The sequence below is a fragment of the Leptonychotes weddellii genome, chromosome 1, assembly GCF_054177405.1.
Source record: "Leptonychotes weddellii isolate Sample4059 chromosome 1, ASM5417740v2, whole genome shotgun sequence".
In the NCBI taxonomy this organism is placed as follows: domain Eukaryota; kingdom Metazoa; phylum Chordata; class Mammalia; order Carnivora; family Phocidae; genus Leptonychotes; species Leptonychotes weddellii.
The window spans coordinates 132,907,674-132,928,520 of NC_138369.1; the positions used below are offsets into that span (position 1 = coordinate 132,907,674).

The window sequence follows — 20,847 nt, forward strand, 5'->3', positions numbered from 1 at the left end:
TTGAGCTTCAAAAGGCTGGGTTTACCATTAAAAAGTGACCCATGTCCAGAATATGAAAATTCTAGTTTTTAAGATTAGCCTGAATAAAAAGATCATAGCCCCAATTATAAATTTTTTTCTAATTTTTCTTTTTCTTTGTAGGCAATGTGTTCATTCATATTACACTTAATATCCAGTATTTATAGATAATTTTTTCACTTTTGTAATCTGAACAAAACCCCTCTTTTCAGCTGTGATTTTGACAGCAATATAATGTACACATATTTCTTTATATCTTAAAAATAGTTTCAGTTCAACTGACTTTGTCCTAGGAGCTAAACCTTTTTTTGTTGCTTTCAGAATGCAGATGCAAAAGGTTTTCATCAGAACAGTATATACCTCAAAGTTGTAGTGTATAGCATCTAGGACTTGATTATCTTCAAAGTCAAAATCTTTTTCCTGGAAGCTATTAGGTTAGATTTTGAATACACAAGGTTTCATTTAGTGAATTGCTTTGCTCCTCTTATCTGTTCTAAACACTGGGGACAAAACTTGCTATCTCTCAACCCTTTCTATCTCTCAATCCCCATTCCACATTTTTGTCTGCTGGATATGCCAAGTCAGCATGTTTTTACTTCTATATTTCTATAACCCATAGTAATGTTCTTCTGTTCCCTAAGGCTCATAACTGTCTATGATTTTATTTCATTTATCATCAAGGTCTGTCACTTTATTCACAATGAGCCTCAATTATCTCTTTTCCTTTCAGTCATCATCATCTTAGGATAAGCTCTTAACACTGTACACTTAACTGTTGTCATACTGCTTCTCCCAATTTGTCACTTTCCAGTATATTTTATATACCATCGCTGAATAAATCTGAAGCTCTGCTTTCTTATTACTGTACTGCTCAAAAACCTTTAACAGTTGTATTATCTCTAGAATAGGCTTAGGATTCAAACCTCTTAGTCTGGCATTTGAGACCCTATAATTTGTCTAGATCCTTCTTTCCAGTCTTCCTTGTTACTGCTCCCCTACTCATACTCTTCATTGCAGCCAAACTGATCTACTTATTATGCAATAATCTTACCTAGTACTTGCATATTACCATCTCTGAACCAAAATGTCCTCTCGATTTTCCTTTTTTGGGCGAATATTTCCCGCTATTAAACATCACCCTGGAGCTCAAATTCTCTGGTTACATTTCCAGATCACTTAATTGTCTATTACCTTCTGTACTTCTCTAGTACTTTCATTTGTCCCATATTGTCTTGATGTGTATATGTATATATGTCTATGTGTGTAAGTGTCATGACTTATACTTGTTTGTATTTCCTATGATTTTAACATAGTAATTAATTATATGGTAGATAATAAACAATTGGTGGCCATTCTTTATTTTTGTGGTTGTTACTGAAAACACTCTTTTTTCCATTTGTGAAACTGTCATGTAGGGGAGTTCTGGAAACATTTGCTTTTACATCTGCCATAAATGAAAGCCAACACAGGGTTATAAATCACATGAAGGCCTGACAGTCTGACTTGGTAATACTACATATGAGGTCCACTGCAGTCTGCTGAAGCCCTTCTGCATACTTTGGAATGTATTGTTAACTGTCCATCAGCTCTTTTCCACATACTTTGTTCTCAGCCTGTGTCCTGGGCATTGAAGTTTATAGTCTCTCAGTCACTGGCTGCATGTATGATAAATACGGGAGCTATCTTATATCACCCACTATCCGTTTAAACATTCAGCTTAGGCCAGCAGTTTATCACCTCTGCCTACACTACACTTCCTTTCCCTAAGGACCACCCGAGAAATGATTTAGATCTGAAAGGGATTTAGCTTACTTTGGTTCTCTTTTTACTTAGTTATTCAAGGGGAAGTTTCTCAAAGTCTGAGGGTCCAAGTGGCAGAGAATAAGCCCTGGGGATTCTGCTACGGTGTCACAAACAACTCTGAAAACATTCTGGAGTTCTCATATCTGTTTGAACTTCCTTAGGACTTTCCCATAATCAAGTAGGTACATAGGCAGTTTCTACCTAAAGGGTAGAAAGCAAATCTCCAGAGCTGTATGTATTTATCTATACTCATTTTGTTCTTTTTTTTAAAAAATTTTTTGTTTTTAAATTCCAGTATAATTAATGTAGTGTGACATTAGTTTCAGGTATACAATATAGTGATTCAGCAATTCTATCCATTACTCAGTGCTCATCAGGATAAGTGTACTCTTAATCTCCTTCACCTGTTTCACCCATTCCCCATCCACCTCCCCTCTGGTAACCATCAGTTTGTTCTCTGTATTTGAGAGTCTGCTTTTTTGCCTTTTTTTTTCTTTGACTATTTGTTTTGTTTCTTAAGTTCCACATATGAGTAAAATCATACAGTATTTGTCTTTCTTTGACTGACTTATTCCACTTAGCATCATACACTCTATACCCATACAAGTTGTTGCAAATAGTCAGACTTCATTCTTTTTTATGGCTGAGTAATATTCCATTATATATATATGCACCATATCTTTATCCATTCATGCTTCTATAGTTTAGCTATTGTAAATAATGCTGCTATAAACATAGGAATGCATATATCTTTTCTAGTTAGTATTTTTGTGTTTTTGGGGTAAATACCCAGTAGTAGAATTACTGGATCATATGGTAATTCTATTTTTAATTTTTTGAGGAATTTCCATTACTGTTTCCCACTGTGGAAGCACCAGTTGCTTCTAGTTACATTCCCATCAACAGTGCACAGGCGTTCCTTTTCCTCCATATCTTTGCCAACACTTGTTTCTTGTGTTTTTTATTTTAGCCATTCTGACCGGTGTGAGGTGATAACTCATTGTGGTTTTGATTTGCATTTCTCCCATGATTAGTAATGTTGAGTATTTTTTCATGTGTCTATTGGCCATCTGTATATCTTTTTTGGAAAAATACCTGTTCATGTCTTCTGCCAATTTTTAAATTGAATTTTTTTTTTGGTGTTAAGTTTTATAAGTTTTTTTTTTATGTATTTTAGATACTAACCCTTTAGTGAATATAGCATTTATAAACACCTTCTTCCATTCAATAGGTTGTCTTTTTTTGTTGATTATTTCTTTTGCTATGCAGAAGCTTTTTATTTTGATGTAGTCCCAATAGTTTATTTTTGCTTTTGTTTCCCTTGCCTTGGGAGACATATCTAGAAAAACGTTGCTAGGGCCAGTGTCAAAGAAATTACTGCCTGTGCTCTCTTCTAGGATTTTTATGGTTTTAGGTCTCACAATTAGGTCCTTAACCCATTTAGGATTTATTTTTGTGTATGGTGTAAGAAAGTAATCCAGTTTCATTCTTTTGCCTGTAGCTGTCCAGTTCCCCATTCAATTCCCACTTCAGCATTTGTTGAAGAAACTGTCCTTTTCCCATTGCATATTCTTGCCTCATTTGTTGTACATTAATTGACCAATAATTGTGGGTTTGTTTCTTGGCTCTCTGTTCTGTTCCAGTGATCTATGTGTCTGTTTTTATGTCAGTACCATACTGTTTTGATTACTACAGCTTTGTAGTATAGCTTGAAATCTGGGAGAGTGGGGGTACCCCCCTTTTCAAGATTGCTTTGGCTATTCGGGGTCGTTAGTGGTTGCATACAAATTTTAGGATTATTTTTTCTAGTTTTGTGAAAAATGCTGTTGGCATTTTGATAGGAATTGTGTTTGATTATGGATTGCTTTGGGTAGTATTGACATTTTAATATTTGCTCTCCCAATCCATGAGCATGTAATATCTTTCCATTTGTTTGTGTCATCTTTAATTTCTTTCACCAGTGTTTTATAGTTTTCAGAGTAGAGGTTTTTCACCTCTTTGGTTAATTTTATTCTTAGGTATTTTATCATTTTTGGTTGCAATTGTAAATGGAATTGTTTTATCAATTTCTCTTTCTGTTGGTTCATTCAGTATATAGACATCAACAGATTTCTGTATATTGATTTTTGTATCCTGTAACTTTACTGAATTCATTTATCAGTTCTAGTAGTTTTGGGGGGCATCTTTAGGGTTTTCTATATAGTATCATGTCATCTGCAAATATTGAAAGTTTTACTTCTTCCTTACCAATTTGGATGCCTTTTATTTCTTTTTCTTATCTAATTGCTGTGTCTAGGACTTCTAGTACTATGTTGAATAAAAGTGGTGAGAGAGAAAATCCTTGTGTTGTTCCTGACCTCAGGGGAAAAGCTCTCTGTTTTTCCCATTGAGTATGATGTTAGCTGTGGGTTTTTCATATAAGGCCTTTATTATGTTGAGGTATGTTCCCTTTAAACCTACTTTGTTGAGGTTTTTTATCATGAATGGATGCTGTACTTTGTCAAATGCTTTTTCTTCATTTATTGAAAAGATCATATGGTTCTTACCGTTTCTCTTATTGATGTGGTGTATCGTGTTGATTCATTTGTGAATATTGAACCACCCTGCATCCCAGGAGTAAATTCTACTGGATCCTGGTGAATGATTTTTTTAATGTATTGTTGGATTCAGTTTGCCAATATTTTGTTGAGGATTTTTGCATCTATGTTCATCAGCTTTGTTGACCTGTAGTTCTCTTTTTTTATAGTGTCTTTATCTGGTTTTAGAATCAGGGTAATGCTAACCGTATTCATACAGTGAATTTGGGAGCTTCCCTACCACTTCTACTTTTTGGAATAGTTTGAGATGAACAGGATTAACTCTTCAAATGTTTGTTAGAATTCACCTGTGAAGCTGTCTTGTTTGTTGCGAGTTTGTTGATTACTGATTCAATTTCTTTGCTGGTTATCAGTCTGCTCAAATTTTCTATGTCTTCCTGCTTCAGTTTTTTTTTTTTTTTTTCCCCTGCTTCAGTTTTGATAGGTTACATGTTTCTATGAATTTATCCATTTCTTCTAGGTTGTCCAATTTGTAGACACACAATTTTTCATAATATTCTCTTATAATCTTTGTATTTCTGTGATGTCAGATATTTCTCCTCTTTCATTTCTGATTTTGTTTGAGTCCTCTCTCCCTCTCCCCTGCTCTTCTCTTTTTTGATGAGTCTAGCCAACATTTTATCATTTTTGTTCATCTTTTCCAGGAACTAGCTCCTGGTTTCAGCAATTTGTCCTATTCTATTTTTAGTTTCCATTTTGTTTATTTCTGCTGTAATTTATTATTTCCCTCCTTCTATTGGTTTTGGGTTTTGTTTGTTCTTTTTCTAGCTCCTTTGAGTGTAAGGTTAGGTTGTTTATTTGAAATTTTTCTTGCTTCTTGAGGTAGGCCTATATTACTATAAACTTCCCTCTTAGAACTGCTTTTGCTGCATCCCAAAGATTTTGGATTGTTGTGTTTTCATTTTCATTTGTCTCTATGTATTGTTTGATTTCCTCTTTGATTTCTTTGTTGACTAATTCATTAGTAGCATGTTATATAATCTCCACGTATTTCTATTCTTTCCAGATTTTTTCTTGGGGTTGATTTCTAGTTTTATAGCATTGTCAGAAAAGGTGCATGATATGACTTCTGTTATTTTGAATTTGTTGAGACTGGTTTTGTGGCCTAATATGTGATCCTTTCTGGAGAATGTTCCATGTGCACTTGAAAAGTGTGTATTCCACTGTTTTAGGATAGAATGTTCTGAATATACCTGTTAGATACATCTGGTCCAATGTGTCATTCAAAGCCACTGTTTCCTTTTTCCTTGTTGATCTTCTGTTTGGATCATCTATCCCTTGATTTCAGTGGGGTATTAGTCTCCTACTATTCTTGTATTACTATCAATTACTTGCTTTATGTTTGTTGTGAGCTGCTTTATCTATTTGGGTCCTCCCATGTTGGGTGCATAAATATTTACAATTGTTACATATTGTTGATTATTCCCTTTATGATTATATAATGTTCTTCTTTGTTTCTTGTTACTGTCTTTATTTTAAAGTCTATTTTGTCCACTGTAAATATTGCTACCCTGGATTTCTCTTGAAATCCATTTGCATGATAAATGTTTCTCCATCCCCCTCATTTTCAATCTGCAGATGTCTTTAGGTTTGAAATGAGTCTCTTGCAGACAGCATCTAGATGGGTCTTGTTTTTTTATCCATTCTGTCACCCTGTGTTTTTTGATTGGAGCGTTTAATTCATTTACATTCAAAGTAATTATTGATAGGTATGTATGTATTGCTATTTTTGTTACTTGTTTTACAGTTGTTTTGTAGATCTCTGTTCCTTTCCCCTCTTGCTCTCTTCTCTCATGGGTTGCTGGCTTTCTTTAGTGATATACTTCAATTCCTTTTCTTTATTTTTTGTATATCTATTACTGGTTTCTTGATTTGCAGTTACCATTAGGTTTATATATAACACCTTGTGCATATAACAATCTGTATTAAGTTGATTGTTGCTTAAGTTTTTTTTTTTTTTAAGATTTTATTTATTTATTTGACAGAGAGAGAGAGCACAAGCAGCGGGAGGAGCAGGCAGAGGAAGAGGGAAAAGCAGACTCCCCACTGAGCAAGGAGCCTCATTCAGGGCTCAATCTTAGGACTCTGGGATCATGACCTGAGCCTAAGGCAGACACTTAACGACTGAGCCACCCAGGCGCCCTGATTGTTGCTTAAGTTAGAACCCATTCTAAAAGTGCCAAAATTTACTCCTCTCCCCTCCATGTTTTAGGTATAGTGTCATACTTCACGTATTTTTATTTTGTGAAACCCTTGACTGGTTTTTATAGCTATACTTAATTTTACTGCTTTTGTGTTTCCTACTTTTCTTATTCCTGTTTATGGTCTTTCCTTTCCCCTTAAAGAGTCCCCTTTAACATTTCTTTTTTTTTTATTTTTTTTTTAAAGATTTTATTTATTTGAGAGAGAGAGAGAATGAGAGACAGAGAGCATGAGAGGGAGGAGGGTCAGAGGGAGAAGCAGACTCCCTGCCAAGCAGGGAGCCCGATGCGGGACTCGATCCCGGGACTCCAGGATCATGACCTGAGCCGAAGGCAGTCGCCCAACCAACTGAGCCACCCAGGCGCCCCCCTTTAACATTTCTTGTAAGGCTGGTTTAATGGTGATGTATTCCTTTAACTTTCATTTGTCTGGGAAACTCTTTATCTCTCCTCCTATTCTGAATGACAGCCTTGCTGGATAGAGTATTGTTGGTTGCAGTTTTTTTCTTTCAGCACTTTGAATGTATCATGCCACTCTCTTGTGGCCTGCAACGTTTCTGCTGAAAAATCAGCTGATAACTTTATGGGCTTTCTCTTGTATGTACTGTGTTCTTTACTCTTGCTGCTTTTAAAATTCTTTATCATTACTTTTTTTTGCCATTTTAATTACTGTGTGTCTTGGTGTGGACCTCTTTGGTTTGATTTTGTTGGGGGCTCTCTGTGCCTCCTGGATCTGGATTTATGTATCTTTCCCCAGATTAGGGAAATTTTCAGCTATTATTTCTTCAAATAAATTTTCTGCCCCGTTTTCTTGGTCTTCTTCTGGGATCTGTATAATGCAAATGTTGTTACTTTTGAAGATGTGGTTGAGTTCCCTTAATCTATTCTCATTCTTTATTAATCTTATTTCTTTCTTCTGTTCAGTTTGATTGTTTTCCCTTACTCTGTCCTCCAGGTCACTGATCTGTACTTCGCTTTTCTCTAGTCTACTATTTATTCTCTCTAGTGTATTTTTAATTTCATGTCTGTATGTTAGGAAAGTCAGCAACATCAACTCAGCTATAGCAAGTAGCAGCCTTATAAAGAAGAGGTCCTATGGTGCTCTGTAGTGCAGTGTCCCTTGTTCACCAGCACCTGGCACTTCCAGGGTGTCTCATGTGTATTGTATATACCCTCCTATTGTGGCTGTGCTGGTTTGCCTTCAGTGTAGTCATCTGCAGTAGCTCTCTTTGCCTGTTTTGGGCAGAGTTGGGCTGCTGTATTGTTAATGGGCCACTCTGGGGCTGCTTTGGGCTTGAGTTGGGTCAGACCAGGTGTTTGCCGGAGTTGTGGTTGCACTGAACTTCAGGGTGCTCTCCCTGTGTTATCCCCTTGGAGACTTTTGTTGGTGGGTGGGGCCTGCAGTCAGACTAGATGTCTGCTCCCAGCCCACTGCTAAGGCTGCAGTTAAACTCTAATGTGTGGTTATCTTCCCCCTCTCCCTTGTGCAGGAGTCACTTTAGAGTGGTACTGGTCCCTGTTGGCGCTGCTTGCACAATGCCACACCTGTGGCACCACTTTGGATATACTCCTGCTGAGGCCAGGTTGGAGGGGGTGAGTCTACAGAAGAGCCCAGGGGTGGGGTGCACTGTTAGCAATCCACGTGGAAAGTGTTTGTGCTGTGCTGGTTCCTGCAGGTGTCTGTATATGTAGGCTGAGGGGTGGGAGGGAAATGGTGCCCACCAGCTCCTTTGTTCTTGGAAAAGTCTCCCAAAGATCCCTGACTCTCCAGCAAACACTCTGAGATTAATAAATGAATCTCCTTCCTGTATACCCCAGGCATTTTCCAAAATGTTGCTTTTATGCTGTATCTCAGCAGGGCTGTTTGTTGTGCTGTTTATTGGCAGGGACTCAGTTTCCTCTTACCCTCCAGCTCTCCCAGAGCCAAGCTGCTCATTTTTAAAGTTCCAGGTGGTAAGCCCAAATGCTTGTAAAAACTCCGGATATTAACCCCCTCTGGCTCTCAAAGCCAAATGTTACGGGGATTTGTCTTCCCAGTGCAGGTCCCTGTGACTGGGATGCCTGGTGTGGAGTCTGCTCCTGTCCCTTCTCTGTGCTTGTAGTGTCCCTCCCTCCCATGGACAGTCTCATGGATCAGCTTGGTTCCCGACTGTGTCTCCACCCTTCCTACCATTTTTGATGTGGTCTCTTCTCTATGTTTAGCTCTGGAGAGTCTGTTCTGCCAGTCTTTGGGTAATTTTCTGGGTTATTTACACTGATGTGGGTTCATCCTAGTTGTATTCCTCAGATGAGGTGAGTTTAGGATCCTCTGACTCTGCCATCTTTCTCGGAAGTCCCATATACTCATTTCATTCTGAAAATCACTTGAAGTAGCATATCTTGAAATTGTTTTCAAGATAATATAATACAAGTAACTGGGAAGGAAGAGAAAATGAGGATAGAGAAAAAGATTAATCCAGGAATAAATTTAATGTCCCTAGGAGATATCACAATATCTTTTTAGAAAGATGGGTCATCAATTTTTTTTCCCAGTTTTCTGGCAGCCATCAGAAATAAGGAATTAAAGAGCCATATACATGAATTGCAGTGTCCATATTTTAGGGAAAAGGAAGAAAGAAAAGCTATTTGTTTAATATAAGAATAGTTATTCTTTAAGTATTGAGGCCTGCAAGAAATTCCTTCTGTCCATGGAGAGGACTGTATGAAGTTGTAAAACATCCTTTACTTCTCTACAGTAAATACAGTTGTTTTATAGGGTTTAGTTTAGCTGTTCCTTGCAGTAACTGCATAGCAAAAGAATTTTGTATAATTTCTGAAAGGTACTTATACAAATGGTTAAAATGCAGTCCCAGACACACAGCTTTTTGATGATTTGGTCTATTTCGAAATTAACATTTAGAGTATCTGGATTAGAGGAGTGAATAAAGAATATATTTAGTGCATAAAAAATATATTTTTGCTTTAAAACAAAACAAAATGTTTTATTTTAATTTTTGTTTAAAAAATAACGTTATGTACATATATATAAGTCCCTAAATTCTGCATGTCACTAAATTCTGCATGTTTGGAGAAAAACAAACAGCACCTCCACTCCAACTCTCTCTTTCTCCCGAGGCAATTTGCTTTTAACTCTCTTATTATTTTGGTGTTTTCTCAGTGTCTACATATCACACTTATAATGCATCTTGGATTTTCATTCTTTGCATTAGCTATTGACTTTCTTTTATGCTAACAGGGTTTAGTTCTCTTACCTCCCTCTGCTTCCACAGTACATATGCACATATTCAATATATAGCCTCTTCCCCATTCTCCTGATGTAATTTAAATTTTGGTTAATTCAGTATTTTTGTTTATATCAGTGTTTACATTTTTATGACTACAGATGCAAGCTGAGACGTGTTATTTTTATTTTCCTCAGCATCTTTTTTCCCCTTAGAGTTAATAACTGTGTTTTTGTTGTTACTTACTTAATTTTCTTTGTATTTATCAATGTACTTTAACTGCAGGTTTACTGCCATTTATCCACATCTCCTCTTAAGATGTTTATTCCTATCAATTTTGTATTTATGAAGAAAATTTGGAGTCTCTTTCTTACATGAACCAGGATACTGTTTTCATCCTAGGATATCTCCCTTCACATCTCTCCTATATTCCTGTTTCTTGTATTCCATGTCTTCCTTGTCTTGGTTTTGTGTCATCATTTTGTTGGAAGAAATCATTTAGTAGCTCCCTAAGAAAAGATACAGGGGAGGTAAATTTATTGAAAATGTCTTTTCATCGCTCATATTTGATTGACAGTTTGGCTGGGTATAGAATTCTAGGCTGAAAATAATTCCCCTCAAAACTGTGAAGACGTTAATCTGTTGCCTTTTAGTTTACATTGTGGTTCAGAAGTCTAAAGCTATTCTGTTTCCTGATCCTTTAAATATGATCTGTTTCTTGATCTCTTTCTCTTTCTCTCTCTTTCTGGAAATGCATAGAATTTTTTAGTCCTGTGTATTCTGAAATTTCATGACAATGTACTTTGATGTGGGTCTATTTTCATTCATCATTGTGTCTAGTCCTTTGATTCTAAGAACTCATATTCATCAATTTTGGGAGATTCTTTTGAATTACGTTTTACCATTTTCCCCCATCCTTTTTCTTTGTTGTCTTTTTTTTTTTTTAATCTGTTATTTAGATATAGGACCTTCTGGATTGGTTTTATAATCTTCTTATCTTTCCTATTCTTTTTGCTATACTTTGGGAAGACTTTCTCACCTTTATCCTTAGAGCCCAGAATTGAGGTTTTCATTTTTGCTATCATGTTCCTAATTTCTAAGGATTTCTTTTTTTTCTTTTTCTTGTCACATGGATATATGTTCTTAATTTATCTCCCCAAGAATAGTGGAGGTAATTTTGTTCTTTGATGTTTTTTCATAATGAACTTTTTCTTTAATATTTTTTCTCCTACAATGTTTCTATTTTCTAATATTCTCTCTTTAGTCTTCAAGTATATTATATTCTTTCCCCTGCTAAACTCTTTTGAATTACTTTTGTTCTAGTTCTTTTCATCCTAGCCTTAATGATAGCCATTCTTTAGGTGAGGTTAATCCTTGATTCACTCTTCATGTTTAATCATAAGGTCTAAAAAGCTTGTGAATGGGGCTTACCAATTATGAGGTTGGCGATTGCAGGGTGATCTTGCTGAGCTTTTTGTGGGTAGTCCCCATGTTGGTATCTTTAGTTCCTCTTGGGCTGGTTAGATTTTCTAGAGAAGACTTCTCATTTCCTGCATGGATGGTAAAGGCCTGGGTGCCAGCACTGTTCAAGTTGAGTAGGGGAAAGGCTTCAAGCATTCAGGAGGCATATATTGACTTGATCACCCTTGGTTTAGAGCAGTACCTTTACCTTCAGTGGTGCCTGGTATTTCATGATCCAGAGACATTTGTTTTACCTTCTCCAAAGAATAAAACTCTAGTTGTCTGTTAGAGTTAACAAAAGATGTGGAACTGAGGAGAGTATTTAGGGATGCAATTGTTTTTTAAGCAGCTTTCATCTAATCCTCCTTATTTCAGCTACCACCTTCTCCCTACCCCCATCACCATCTTCTCCAGAGGTACCTGGTGCTGTTAATTCCTGAGCCTTTTGAAGATTCTGCAGAGTAAGTTCTTTTGGTTCTTGGCTTTCCTTACTGCCAGTTTAAGATTTGGCTTTCCCAGATCTGTTAAGTCAGTTACCACTTACGCATCTGCTTTTCAGCTTCCAAAATTAATTTTGTTGCTGCTGACTCCTCTCTTGTTCTTCCTATTCTTGTATTTTATGCTTATAAAATGATGCCTTTATTATAGCTTTAATGATGTTTCCAAGAGTGGGTGAAAGAGATGTGTGTTCAAGGCCCCCTTTTAATCCAGATGTCCTAACATTATTTCTCTTACTACCAAGTTTTAATGAGTACTGGGGATAAAGAATTTGAAGATGCATCTGGAATGTAGATAGGCAGTTTTGTTGGTTAAAGGCAAGTCCATCATCATTGTATTATCATCATCATTATTACCATCACCATCATCATCATCACCATTAATTTTCTCATTTAATTCTCATAATCTAATGAGAAGTACCATAAGGGAGGTAAGGGAAATTAAGGGAAATTTTATAGGTGTGGGAAATTAAGGGGGTGTAAGGAATATGCATAGGGTCACACAACCTATGTGGGCAGGATGTTGGACCCCAAAGCCTAAGTGTTCTTAAACCACTGGGCCTGGGCCATTGCTGCCTTCTTTTTACAATCAACATCAGCTAAGCTAGATTAAGGTTGATATCCATATAAGAAAGTTTAAAAGCCTAAGCAGGGCACAGGGCTAAATAGAAATTCAATCTTTACATTTCATGTTTTGGGGAGTTACCACCCACAAAGAAACTGTAGGTCCTTTAAGTCTGTCCTGTGTCTGAGCTTTAGATCTAGAGTCAACCTAGGACCTTGGGAGCAGGGGCCTGGGGTACAAGTTTCAGGAATGGTCAGGCCCTGTAGCCTTGATGGTGGTTCTGTGGGGGTGATTCCCACCAGCTTGGCTGCCTTTATTTCACCATTTTAGAGATTTGTGTTGCAAATCTATGTTAATGAACTTGTTAGGTGCTGACAGTCTATTGTGGTGTCTGACTGACTTAGTAGGGAGCTGTTGATGACTTACAGCTGGGTGAATGAGACATGCTAAATCACCCTTTTACTTTCCCTTTGGTTAAAGCTGAAGGAATTGAAGAATCTACAGCAACAGTACTTACAGATTAACCAAGAAATCACTGAATTACGTCCACTGAAGGCTCGAATTCAAGAGTATCAAGATAAGACAAAAAATTTTCAGATTATGCAAGAAGAGCTACGGCAGGAAAATCTCTCCTGGCAGCATGAGCTGCATCAGCTCAGGTATGATAATCCCTGCTTTTTGACCCTTTTCTTTTAGTTTTCTTTTTTTTTTAAACTTTTTATTATAAAATAATTTTTTTTAACTTTTTATTATAAAATAATTTAATAATTTTTTTAAAACCTTTTATTTTGTTATAAAATAACTTTTTATTATAAAATAAAGTTTTATAAGAAGTTGCAAAACACAGAGAGCTCCTGTGTACCTTTCATCCAGTTTCCACCAGTGCTAACATCTTACATTACTATAGTATACCAAAATCAGGAAATGAGGTGGGTGCAATTCAAAGACTTTTTTCAGACTTCATCAATTTTACCTTCACTCAAGTATGTGTATATGTGTATAGTTCTGTGCAACTTTATCATATGTGTAAGTACGTGTAATCATCACGACAACCAAGATACACAAGTGCTCCATTATCACAAATAATACCCCTTGTGCTACTAATTTATAGTCATAATCTTCCCCCCCATGCCAACATCCCTAACTCTGACAACCACTGATCTGTTCTCCATCTCTATCATTTTGCCATTTTTGAGAATGTCTTTTTTAAGTTTTTATTTAAATTCCAGTTAGTTAACATACAGTGTTTTAAGTGGAATTCTACAGTATGTAACCTTTTGAAATTAGCTTTATTCACACATCATAATGCCCTTGAGGTCCATCAACATTGTTCATGTATCAATAGTTCTTTTTTATTAATGAATAATATTCCATGGTATGAATGTACTGCTTTAACCATTCACCCATGTGTGTTAGTTCTGATTTTTAGCTATTATTAATAAAGCTGCTATAAACATTTGTGTATAGGCTTTTATGTAGATGTTAAGTTTCCATTTCTCTGAGATATTTGTCCAGGAGTACAAATGCTAGATTGTATGGTAACTATCTGTTTAGTTTTTCAAGAAACTATAAAATTATATTCCAGAATGACTGTAACATTTTATATTCCTACCAGCAATATATGAGTGATCCAGTTTCAATATCAAGTGCTATATCCTTGTCAGCATTTGATATTGTCACTATATTTTAATTTTTAATACGTATTCATGCTATCCCGTTGTGGTTTTAATTTGCATAATGGCTAATAATGTTGAACATTTTTTTATTGCTTATTTGACATCCATATGTCCTTTATGATGAAATGTTTGTTCATGTGTTTTATCCGTTTTTTATTTGGGTCATTAATTTTTTACTGTTGAGTTTTGAGGGTTCTTTGTATGTTCTAGGTATAAGTTCCTTGTCAGATAGGTGGCTTGCAAATATTTTCTCCCAGTTTGCAGTTTATCTTTTCATTCTTCTTAATTTTGATGAAATCCAATTTAATGATTATTTTTCTCTTTATGCAGATTCAATAATTTCTGTTGCTCTGTCTTCATATTCACTGATTCTTGATTCTTTCCTTCATTACTTCCATTCTGCTATTGAGCCCATTGAGTTAGGTTTTATTTTGGATATTGTATTTTTCAGTTCTAAAATTTCCATTCAGTTATTTATATCTTCCATTTCCTTGCTGAGGTTTTCTCTATTTTTTTAAATTGAAGAATAGTTAACACACAGTGTTACATAAGTTTCGCTCACCAAGATAAGTGTAGTTACCATCCGTCACCATACAAAATAATTACAGTATTATTGATTATATTTCCTATGGTGAACTTTTCATTCCTGTGATTTATTTATTTTATTTTATTTTAAAGATTTTTTATTTATTTATTTGAAAGAGAGAGAATGAGAGAGAGAGAGGGAGAGCACATGAGAGGGGGGAGGGTCAGAGGGAGAAGCAGACTCCCTGCTGAGCAGGGAGCCCGATGCGGGACTCAATCCTGGGACTCCAGAATCATGACCTGAGCCGAAGGCAGTCGCTTAACCAGCTGAGCCACCCAGGCGCCCCTGTGATTTATTTATTTTATAACTGAAAGTTTGTACCTCTTAAGATCCTTTCACCTATTTTGCCCATCCTCCAACCCCCCTCTCCTCTGGCAATCACCGGATTGTTCTCTGTATTTATGAGTCCACTTCTTTTTTTGTTTGTTTGTTCTTTGTTTTTCAGATTCCACATATAAGTGAAATCGTATGGTATTTGTCTTTTTCTGACTTAATTTCACTGAGCATAATACCCTCTAGGCCCATTCATGTTGTTATGAATAGCATCTTTCTTTTTTTAGTTGAGTAATATTTCTGTGTGTGTGCATGTGTGTGTGTGTGTGTGTGTGTGTGTGTACACACCAGATCTTCTTTATCCATTCATCTGTCGATGGACACTTGAGTTGTTTCTGTATCTTGGCTATTATAAATAATGCTGCAGTGAACATAAAGATGCATATATCTTTTTGTATTAGTGTTTGATTTTCTTTGGGAAAATACCCAGTAGTGTATTACGGGATTGTATGGTATTCTATTTTTAATTTTTTGAGGAACCTTCATACTGTTTTCCATAGTGGCTGCATCAATTTCCCAACAACAGTGCGTGAGGCTTCCTTTTTCTCCACATCCTCACCAACACTTACTATTTCTTGTCTTTATGATTCTGACTGCTGTGAGGTGATATCTTACTGTGGTTTTGATTTGCATTTCTCTGAAGATTATAATGCTGAGCATATTTTCATGTGTCTGTGGTCTATCTGTGTATATCTTCTTTGGAGAAATGTGAAGCTTTCTCTGTTTTCATTTATTTCCAGTGTGTTAGTAATTGCTTGTTGAAGCATTTTTGTGGTGGCTGCTTTAAAATCCTTATATGATTCTATAAGATATAATTCAACATCTGTGTCATTTCAGTGTTGTAATCTGTTGATTTTCTTAATCAAGTCATGACTTCCCTGGCTCTCAGTATGATGAGTGATTTTCAGTTGTATCCTGAACATTTTGGAGATTATAAGACTCTCAATCTTATTTAAATCCTCTGCTTTAGTAGGCTTCCACTGATACTTTACTGTTAGATGATGGATGAAGTCCAGCGGGCTCCCTACTCGGCCTTCATTAATACCGCAGGAGAGGAGGTGCTTTGATACTGCCAGGAAGAGGCAGAAGTCCAGGCTTCCCACCTGTACTCCACTAACACTGCAGTTGAGGGAAGCAGTGCGTCATTACTGTTAGGTGAGAGTAGAAGTCCAAGCTCCATACATGGACTCCATTGATACCACTGGAGGGGTGTGGAGAAAGGCATTTCACTATCACTGGGTGGAGAGAAGAGAAAAAAATGATTTCTGGTCTATTGATTTTTATCCCCCCTCTCTCCCTGTTTACCTTTCTCTTAGCTTTTCTCTCTTTACCTCCACATTTGAGCAATTTTGAAGAAAAGTAGTTAGTTATGTCTCAAGTGGGTGTGAGTAAATTAGGGGAAGGAAAGGAAGACATTTTACTTCACATTTAGAAGGAAGAAGAAGATGAGGACACAGGTTTGATTCCCTGACTTTTTTACCATTTTCTTTAGCTGAATATCTTCAGGACCTGTCTTCTGCTGTTGATCTACTTTGGGGAAATTAGCTTTTCAAACACGAAAAAGCTGGAACATCTTGTTCAAGCTTCTGTTAGCCTCAGGGTTGGCTTATTAGGAGAGCCTGGATTTATACCATAACCTTTCTCTTCCCCTTGTGGCTATTGGTTTGCTTATTCTGCTCTGGTTCCTGTGCTCTCTTACATAAGGTGGCGGGGGCAGGGGGTAAGTGAGGTATATCCCCGTTATGGCTGAGTTCTGTGAAGTAATCAGCTTTGTTCCTTAGGCCCTATTCTCCACTGAGTATCTCTTTCCACACCATGACCACCTTCCAGAAAAATGGCAGTTTGAAGCTTTTTATGGAAGATTATGATCTTTCTTCTGCATTCAATTTTTAAATTGTTCTCTCTCATTTTTCACAGACAGATATCAAGGGAAGTATTCAAAATCCTGTGCCTTTTACATGTAGTGGCCTTGTAATAAAATTTTATTTTAGTTTCTAAGTTTGCGCTCTGCCTTTTTGAAAAACGTTTTGACTGTAATCTAACTCACTTCTTAGCAAAGCAGGATTATTTCATAACACATATGTGCCGTTTAGAAAAGAAGGGACCATTTTGCCTTATTTCTAGAATGAAAGACAAAAAAAAAGATGCAATTCAAACAAGACCTGTACTGTTGGAATAAATAGAGACATGGGTACTATTCAAAGTGAAGAGATGCTGCAGGAATGTGATTACAGTCCTAATGAGTTCTTTTAGACAAAGTAGAGAGAGAAGTAGAACTAAAGAATGTGGCAGAGACACAGTTTTTGCTAGTACTACAAAAAATGAGCTGGGGTCAAACAGAAGCCTCCCTCTTGGCCAAATTAGGGGAATAAATAGAAACAGCAGCTCATATTTGTTGGGTGATTATGATATGCCAGGCTCTGTGTTGGGTGCATGACATACAGTGTCGTATTTAATCTTGAGAATAATCCTAAGGAATAAATAGTTTATTCCCATTATACCAGTGAGGTTCAGAGAGATTAGAAACTTTACTCAAGGTCTGATGCCTAGTTTATAATAGAGCCAGTGTTTGAACCCAGTTCCTTCAAGACTCTACGGTTGCCCTGGGTAGCATTGCATTTTTGTAACTATGATTTTAGTCTGCATCTGGTACTACCTTTCTGAAGAATTACAGTGGTTTCCCATTGTTTACAGAATAAGGTTTATTTAGCATGCTACTCAGTTCCCCACATCATCCAACCTCACTTCTCTATCCTCATTTCCTACCCTGTCCACTTTATATACTGTCTGCTACAATTCCAAAATTCAGTATGTATGTGTGTATATATATTCATTTTTGTGCCTTTTGTTCAGTATGTTCCCAGAACCTGGAATGCTTTTCCATGAAATCATCCTCAGTCCTGCCAGTTGAAATCCTTTTATTAGTTCAGCTTCATCATCTTGCTCTACAGTTCAATTTATAATATAAATTTTGCTCTGGTGATATATTTTGTTTACTACATCTCTGCAGCCCATAATACTGTTTTGAATATGTAATTATTCATCCATGTCTCACAAGTATTTTTTTGCCTGCAATTATTTCATGTGTTTTGTAGGATGGAAAAGAGCTCCTGGGAAGCCCAGGAGCGGAGAATGAAGGAGCAGTACCTTATGGCTATCTCAGATAAAGATCAGCAGCTCAGTCATCTGCAGAATCTTATGAGGGAATTGAGATCTCCTTCCTCCCAGACTGAGGGCTTCAAAGTACAATACCAAAGACAGGTGAGTAATTTCAGTGCTGATTGCTACTCAGAGGTAACCACAACCCAGGAAGCATCAGCTTCCTGCAAGCCAAATGCCTGTCTGCCAATCTTAGGCAAGCTGTCTTGTTACCTCCTATGAGGTGGACAGAGTTCATGGAGGGAAGGACTTAAGCATGAACAGCATTAGGAGGGAATTTCATCAGTATTTTTACTCTGGCAGGCATCCCCAGAGACATCAGCATCCCTAGATGGATCACAAAACCTAGTTTATGAGACAGAACTTCTTAGGACTCAGCTCAATGACAGCCTAAAGGAAATTCACCAAAAGGAATTAAGAATTCAGCAACTAAACAGCAAGGTGAGTGTTTCCTGCTAGACTGGAATTCAGTTTCTTATTTCCATGACCAGAAGCCCAGGAGGTAAGTAGAAGCTGATTAAGCCTAGGTTCTAGCTGTAGTGTATCTCAGGATACAGAAGATTTACTTTTCTTGGAGTCTGGGTTGCTCACCCCAAAGCACTGGACATGGGGCCATTTCCTTTTCCTCATCCTTGGAGCATCCTTGGGAGTGATTTGGAGAAATCTATTCAGTAAGAATAAAAAAAAAAATCCAACTCTTTTAGGAAGCCTTGCTCCCCAGCATTGTCTCCCTCTCTGTACCCATGTGAGTAATATTAAGGGACCTCCCCACAAACCCTCCAATACCTCCTCTCTGTTTCTCACCAGTGTGCAATAAGAAAATGTCTCAGGAAGGAGGAAGGAAGCTTTTCAGATGTGATTAGATAGTAAGGATAGAGGTGAGAGGTCTGCTCTTCATTCCACTTCATTTGTAGGCTTCCTCATTGGTGTCTAATGTTCTGGAACTAAAGAAGCCAGCTTTTTCCCAAACCCCAGCCATGCCAGTCCACATACTCTAAGGAAGCATACTGAGATAGATAGGATGTATTTCTTTCTTTCTTTCTTTTTAATTTTTAATTTTTTAATTTTTTATTTATTTGTCAGAGAGAGAGAGCATACAGGCAGGGGGAGCAGTAGGCAGAGGGAGAAGCAAAAACACTGAGCAAGGAGCCCAATGTGGGACTCGATCCCAGGCCCCGGGGATCATAAGCTGAGTTGAAGGCAGATGCTTAACCAACTGAACCACCCAGGCGTCCCTTAATTTTTTTATTTTTAATGTTTATTTTTTAAAATTTAAATTCAGTTAACCAACACTTAGTAATCATTAGTTTCCGATGTAATGTTCAACAATTCATCAGTTGTGTATAACATCCCTGGGATGTATTTCTGTAGGGAAAAGCCACTTTGCCATCTGGTGCCTAGAGCCAATCTCACCAAGGCAAGATTAAAGAAAATTATTCTTGGATGCCTTCTCACATCTCTGTTCTCTCTCCTCATTCATTCTCTGACTTCTCTTCCTCCTTCATCTGCCTCTCCTCCCCTACCTGCTTACGAATCATTATACTCCTGTTGCTTTCTGACTATTCAGAGTATTCTCGAGTGGCACCTCTCTAGTTCTGCCTTCTTCAGAGGAACCCAGCTAGGTAGTTTATGTTAGAACTAGAAGGGATTTAAGAGGTCATTTAGACTCTAGAATACAAAGATTGGCTGTTAGGAGAGCTGTGAATGTCCAAAAATTTATATACAAATTGGTGTGCGTGTTTGTGTGTGTGTGTGTGTGTGTGTGTGTCTAAGTTTATCATCATGAGAACTCATCAGTTCACCAAGGGATCTATGATCCAAAAATGGTAAAGATAGGTAGGCTATATCACAGATAGGGAAACTAAGGCCCAGAGGTATTAAGTAATTTGCCTAAGGTGTTTGGAGGAGGTCATTCTGAGATAAATATGATAAATGTATGTGGAAAAGCACAGTACCTAGCTTATGTAGAAGGTATTTATTAGACGTTAAATTCAACTAACTGACATTAAAGTATCAGAGGCTGGTAACGCTATTAACTTTAGCAGAAAATTTGCATTTTTAAAATTAGGTTTGTTAATCCAAATGAATGGGTAAAACTGTAGACCCTTTATTGGAAATTATCTGGAAGTTTTCAAGGGGGCTCCAGAGCAGCTCCCATCCAATTCTCATTCTTTCCAAGATCCCATCTCAACCTTGTTACATTTGCTCTCCTGAAAATCACTGTAAATTACTCTGGGCATTTGTCTTTCTATTAATCTCTTTAAACCTGAGATTTAGGGCTATTAGTAGATGATGAGGTCATTTTAGTGAGTAGCAACTAAAAAACTTTTTTTTTTTTATTATGTTATGTTAGTCACCATACAGTACATCATTAGTTTTTGATGTAGTGTTCCATGATTCATTGTTTCCGTATAACACCCAGTGCTCCATGCACTATGTGCCTTCCTTAATACCCATCACCAGGCTAACCCATCCCCCCATCCCTCTGCCCTCTAAAACCCTCTGTTTCTTGGAGTCCATAGTCTCTCATGGTTTGTCTCCCCCTCTGATTCCCCACGCCTTCATTTTTCCCTTCCTTTTCCTAATGTCCTCCATGCTATTCCTTATGTTCCACAAATAAGTGAAACCATATGGATAATTGACTCTCTCTGCTTGACTTATTCACTTAGAATAATCTCCTCCAGTCCCATTCATGTTGATGTAAAAGTTGAGTATTCATCCTTTCTGATG

The 20,847-nt window shown here is 37.0% G+C and overlaps 1 protein-coding gene across 5 annotated transcripts in view; it reads left to right on the forward strand.

Moving 5' to 3' along the window:
* Positions 1 to 20,847, forward strand: part of GOLGB1 (golgin B1) — a 64,945-nt gene that overhangs the window by 34,637 nt on the left and 9,461 nt on the right. For 4 of the 5 annotated variants that reach the window (XM_081833118.1, XM_081833126.1, XM_081833134.1 and 1 more), the window contains 3 exons: positions 12,844 to 13,022; positions 18,054 to 18,219; positions 18,421 to 18,558. In XM_081833118.1, the coding sequence (XP_081689244.1) occupies positions 12,844 to 13,022; positions 18,054 to 18,219; positions 18,421 to 18,558 (483 nt within the window). Of the gene's footprint in view, positions 1 to 11,676; positions 11,763 to 12,843; positions 13,023 to 18,053; positions 18,220 to 18,420; positions 18,559 to 20,847 lie in introns of those variants that run through there. The other variant, XM_081833153.1, reaches the window with a different exon arrangement.